This window comes from Pterocles gutturalis, unplaced genomic scaffold (genome assembly GCF_000699245.1).
Source record: "Pterocles gutturalis isolate BGI_N339 unplaced genomic scaffold, ASM69924v1 scaffold37816, whole genome shotgun sequence".
NCBI lineage: Eukaryota > Metazoa > Chordata > Aves > Pterocliformes > Pteroclidae > Pterocles > Pterocles gutturalis.
This window is the reverse complement of record NW_010106798.1, coordinates 15,230-21,040: the sequence shown is the minus strand read 5'-3', so window position 1 is coordinate 21,040 and position 5,811 is coordinate 15,230. Positions and strand designations below refer to the sequence as shown.

Genomic DNA, 5,811 nt, shown 5'->3' with positions numbered 1-5,811 from the left:
AACTGTTTTTCTTTTGGCATTTGAACTAGAAATGTCAGGATTTGTGGCAGCCAAGTTATCCCTTTTGTGACATCAAGAATGCACTTCTGATTTGGGTGAATACCAGGCTTATGCTGTGCAGTTCTTGGTAACTTCTCGTGGGTAAACGGCTGAGCTACAGGAAAAATATTCATTTATGTGCCTGTCTTTTACAGTGGTCACAGCATGCAACATGGCAGGTGCTGCTATGTACGAGCTGGTACGAGTAGGCCACAGTGAACTGGTGGGGGAGATTATCCGACTGGAAGGTGATTTAGCAACTGTCCAGGTGTATGAAGAAACATGTATCCTTTTCACTGATCCCTCTGGGCCTGCCAGACTGCTCACTCCAGAGCACAGTGGTGGTTAGGGTGAAGATGGATGAACAAAGCTGACTGGGACCAGTGCTTGGTACTTTTGGTGCCAGCAGGATGTCTGTTCTCCATGTCTTTTGTAAATTCTGATGGTTTTGAGGTAAATCTTATCTTGCTTGGCTGTGTACCAAGGAGACTTTTTTGGTTTCAGTGGAAATCAAATAATACGTACCTTAGAATTTAGGTTCATTTTAATTTAAGTATTATAGCTCTTTGTTAAGGAAGTTGTTTGACAAACGTCAACCATAAATGGCAAAACTACCAAGCAGTATTTGTTCCATTTTTAATTTGCTTTTGAAAACTATGCTTGTATGACACTTAAATACGGAATGTAAGGTGGGCACAATGTCGTCTTCTGGGCAGAGTATTTTGCCAGATGTAATTATTACATTTTTGTTTTTGCAGTGTGCTTACAGCATCTTGGTCCAGCTAGGACACAGCATGTATTCTAAAATCTAGTTAACTTAAAATGTATTGTCTATTACACATATGTGAGAAAATGTCAGAACAGAAGTCATAAAAGTTGAAGCTAGACCTTTTTTTTTTTTTTTTTTCTCATCTCATATTCTTCTAATCTTAAGAGTTAGCTCTGTGAATCTGTATAAAGGCTAGGAAAAAGCCTGTGCAGGATCCCAAAGCTTTGTTCTGAGGAGCTGGAGGGTAGACTGGTGATTAGCTCCTGTCTGTACCTACTAATTTATCTTTTTAGATGGCATAATCATTGTAATATCTAGTAGCCTTCCATCAGTACATTGAACAAGTTTGAGCATAGTTTACTTTTAGGTTCCTGGTGAGCGGGCTCTGTCATTGGGCTCTCTGAAGTCAACTTGCCTTTAATCTCTTGAGTCTTGCATAGGGTTTTGGGGGTTTATTTTGTATTCTAGCAGGGCCTTTTGCCAAACTGATGGACCTTTGCAGAGAAGCCCATTGTGCATCTTTGGAGCTTAGTGCATAGACTAGACAAGTTGTTATCAGAGAGGAGAGAAATAATCCTCGTCTTAGACAAACTCCCTTTAAAATTACACTGCTGTCAAAAAGGCTGTGCAAGGCTCAAGGTCAAAACACTTGTGTTCTCTAGCAAATTCTGAAGGGAAAAATTATGTATTTTGTAACATTTTCTGACTTTTAACAAACCTGTTTTCTAGGTTTGAAGATTTAAAAAATGCCTGACATCTTGTCATCCTGCTGCCTGTCACTTCAGTAAACTCATCCATATATAGTTGACTTGAACTAATGATTGTAAAGCAGAATATTTACCCCTACTTTGCATTGCTGGAGGGTGAGAACTTTGTTGCTTTAGCAATTTCAGCTTGAGTTTTGTATAAAACCTACATGCTTCTCAAATGATGATGTATAATATAGTAAAAATATTACCTTACAGTCAGAAAGGTGGTTTACTAGTATGATGTTGTGATGTGATGTATTCTGCCCTGTTTCTTTCTGTTTCTCTGGATGAACTTTTCCTCAGCAAATCTTTAGCTGGTGTCTCTGTAGGGGATCCTGTACTCCGTACTGGCAAACCCCTGTCAGTGGAATTAGGGCCTGGCATTATGGGAGCTATTTTTGATGGTATCCAGAGGCCTCTCTCAGACATCAGCACTCTGACCAAAAGCATCTATATCCCTAGAGGTGTCAACGTGTCAGCTTTGAGCCGAGACATCAAATGGGACTTCATGCCTTCCAAAAATCTGCGGGTAGGTTCTAACAAGCCTGTCTTCCTCTCTTGCTCCTCTACCCTCAGAGCTTAGGGCCAGAGAAGAGTGCCAAGGCTCTGACTGCTGGGAGCTATGGTTAACGCTATATTTAAGTTTGTGAAGAGGGGTGCTAGGAGTTGGTAGTGATGTATGAGACTGGATTGGGATCACCAAAACGTAACTTGATGTGACTCACTGTGTGTTGCTGCTGCGTATGAGAAACTTGCAATTTTTTAACGTAGTTGCAAAACTTGGACTAAGTATTAGCAGAAGCAGGTGTTACCTGAGCAAAAAGAATGACTGCAGCACACATTTCGTGGATGGTGAAGATAGCCTCGGAGCTGAAATTGTCACAGCTTTAGCCCTTGGCAGCATCTTTTTTCCAACCCTGCAGGTTAGCATATGCTGTCCTTTCTTTACTTAATACATTAAGCTGAGAGGTATAAAAGAAATGAAGAAAATTCCTTGCATCAGTCAGTAATTGTTACTGTCTGAGCCTTGAAAGGCGCCTGAACCCAGATAGTGTTGCTAGCAATGTGCTGTTAGTGTAATGAGTTATGTAAATGGACTACTGTGCTGTAACGATGCATTTATAAAGGGAGTAATCACAGTGCTAGACTTAATAGCTGTAGTTATTTTCTACAGTTTTTTGTCAAGGTTCTTTTTTAAAACTGGAGTTCTCTCTTATGACTAATAGACCTGTTCTGCTTTTAGGTTGGCAGCCACATCACTGGTGGAGATATTTATGGTGTGGTGAATGAAAACTCCCTTATCAAACACAAAATCATGCTGCCCCCACGGAACAAGGGTACAGTTACATACATTGCTCCGCCAGGAAACTATGACGCTTCAGTAAGTCTCCCAAACAGCAGTTGCTGGTATATTCCATGTCTCATTCATAAGGTTCATGTACACACTTTCTGTTTTGCATTATAACAGCTAGAAGGTGTTTCATGCAACAAGATGTCTAAGTTAATGATCGCTTCTGGTACCCTGCCTGCAGGGATTATGTGATTATCTTGTGCAGTTACTTTGTACATGTATGGCTTCCCAGAGGCACTTCAGTATGCTGTTTGCTGACCTCTGTAGGGATCTACAGTATCTTATTAATATGTAAAATTCAGTTGCTCCTCAAAAGCATATTTTTAGTTGAAGCTCCATCTTGCACTTTTTTTTCCCCAGTAACATTGTAAATAAGGAAAAGAGCCTTTCCTTGGGAGGGGATGATAGCGTGTTGATGTTCTGAGAAATCTGTGGTAGTATCAAAGACCTAGCTGTGCAGAGTGTCTGAGGTGCGAATTTGTGTGCTGGTCCAGTGTGCAGCTATTTCCTTACTTCAGTTGTCTGGTGCTTTCTGTTAGGACGTTGTCTTAGAGCTGGAGTTTGAAGGTGTGAAGGAGAAGTTCACTATGGTCCAAGTCTGGCCTGTACGTCAAGTCCGTCCTGTTACTGAGAAGTTACCAGCCAATCATCCTTTATTAACTGGCCAACGGGTCCTGGATGCCCTCTTCCCGTAAGTACTGCCTTTTATTTTCTAGTATGTAAGAAATCTCTCTTTTCGGGGGGGTGAAAGCAGAGGGATAAGGCCTTTAAATTTTTTTTAAGGGCAAACAGTCCCCAAGCTTTCACTATGTATCACAGCAACATCTCAAAAAATATTTAGCTGAATTCCTCATATTTCTATATTTGACAGGATAACCCACTAGTGAAAAAAGGAAGAGAAGTTTAACAACATAGTTCTAGTTCCTTAATCTAGAAAAGAATGGACAAGCATAAACATAACATAATCATGCCAAATCTACAGAAAGGCTAGAACTTTCAAGCTTGATATCTGCATTTGAACACATAAGTAGGATCTCTTTTCATGGTCTTGAGGATCTATAGTCCCCAATGATTTTGGGGTCACCAGTAACGAAAACTGTTGCACTTAACTGCTTAAATTAGCATTTTGTGTTACAGTTAACTTTCAAGACACTAAATTCAGTAATTTTGATCCTAAAATATTGTGCTGCTTATTTCTATAATGCACAGCTAAGTACAGTTGTTTTTTTTCTTAGCATTTGCATTCCATCTGTGCTTCCAGCTGTGAAAACTGCTATGTTTGAAGCCTGAAAGTCTAGCTGTTGTACCACCATAACTCACGTACTTCAAGGGCAGTAGAAGAAAAGGATAGGTTATTCCCTAAGTCTTTTGGTTTAGTGAAATACCTCTGTGCTATTCACCCAGAACAGTGAATGTGACTCCTGTCACTCTGCTTTTAATTAGTGAGTTTTACTGGAAAACATATTCTAAGATGGGAGAGAGCTGTTTTCAAGTTCCGTGCAAATCAGAGTCCTTTTTCGTTACACAGGTGTGTACAAGGGGGTACAACAGCAATTCCCGGGGCCTTCGGTTGTGGGAAGACTGTGATCTCACAGTCTCTCTCTAAATACTCCAACAGTGATGTCATCATCTATGTAGGCTGTGGAGAACGTGGAAATGAAATGTCTGAAGTACTGAGAGATTTCCCTGAGGTTAGTATGGAGAATTCATGGAGAGTCAACATTCTTGGGAAGACTTGATATATTACACTGGTGTTATAACTGAGTAAGATATTATATTGGTAGAGTGACTTGAAATGATCTTCTTGCCTCCCTGCTGTGAGTTCTAGCTGTAGTAGCAGAAATCCCTTTTGGCTTGTCCAAGAATTATTTCACTGGCCCCTCAATAAAGATCTGGACTAGCTTTTGGGTGTAGCTTCTAACTTTTAAAAAATAAAGCCAAAATGAATGTCAGGGTGTAATTTGTCATGGTTGCAAGCACCTTAATTTTTGCTGCTTATGTCTCTAACTTTTCTAACTTAACTAGGCATAGGAAATGCAGAATCTGTATTTACAGGGTGCAGGGTTGCGATACAAACAGTTACAACATATTAGTTTGACATGTTAGTCTTTGGAATACCTTCTGAAGGAAGTAGGGAATGCCTGGATTAAAAAATAAAAGATGCAACAGGTTTACCAATCCTCCTACCTGTTATATGTTAGTGAATTAGTTGTGGCAGAGTCATTTGTAAAATATGGGAAAGAAACCAGATAGGTAGTCTGAACTGTTAGGTTCAAACTCCACTGTCAGAAATAAGAGGTAAAAGGCTTGGGTGTGTTGATTGATTACAAGATGAGAAAGTCAAGCTGAAGTGGCCATGAAAAAGGTAAATCCCAGGATATTCGTAAATGGAATTCTACACAAATATCAAGATGTGCATTCTGTTGTTCAGTTGCTTGTGAGGCTTCACCTGGATTATGAATGTGGTTTTATGTCCAGTTGTCAAAGATGAACTTGGATCGGTGTAGGTGGGGAAAAAAAGCTCTCTGATTCCTAACAGGCTTAATAATGTACTTCCTGATGCAGTGGATTTGTCATTAGTCATTTGAATGGGATCAATAGGAATTTGCCAGTTGCAGAAGGTGATATGAAGCTGAGGTGTTGTGGTGGGTTAGCCCTTGGCTTGGGGCCAAGCCACACACACCAAATGATAGGGGAGAGAATAAAAGGGTTAAATGGTAAAGAGGACTCGTGGGTTGAGATAAGGACAATTTAATAACTAAACTACAATAATATTAAAAACAATACTATATACAAATATACAAATGAGTGATACACAGTGACACTTCCCCCCCATCCGATAACCAAAGGCCCAGCCCGCTCCGGGCCAGCGAATCCAGCGGAGGGGGAAGAATGAGTGACAC

The 5,811-nt window shown here is 40.2% G+C and overlaps 1 protein-coding gene across 1 annotated transcript in view; it reads left to right on the top strand.

Annotated features, from left to right (window-relative positions):
* The window catches only part of ATP6V1A (ATPase, H+ transporting, lysosomal 70kDa, V1 subunit A), a 21,019-nt gene that overhangs the window by 5,071 nt on the left and 10,137 nt on the right, over positions 1-5,811 (top strand). Inside the window, exons 3-7 of the mRNA XM_010087900.1 lie at positions 195-323; positions 1,872-2,086; positions 2,801-2,938; positions 3,448-3,599; positions 4,437-4,599. Coding sequence (XP_010086202.1) covers positions 195-323; positions 1,872-2,086; positions 2,801-2,938; positions 3,448-3,599; positions 4,437-4,599 — 797 coding nt within the window. The remainder of the gene's footprint in view (positions 1-194; positions 324-1,871; positions 2,087-2,800; positions 2,939-3,447; positions 3,600-4,436; positions 4,600-5,811) is intronic.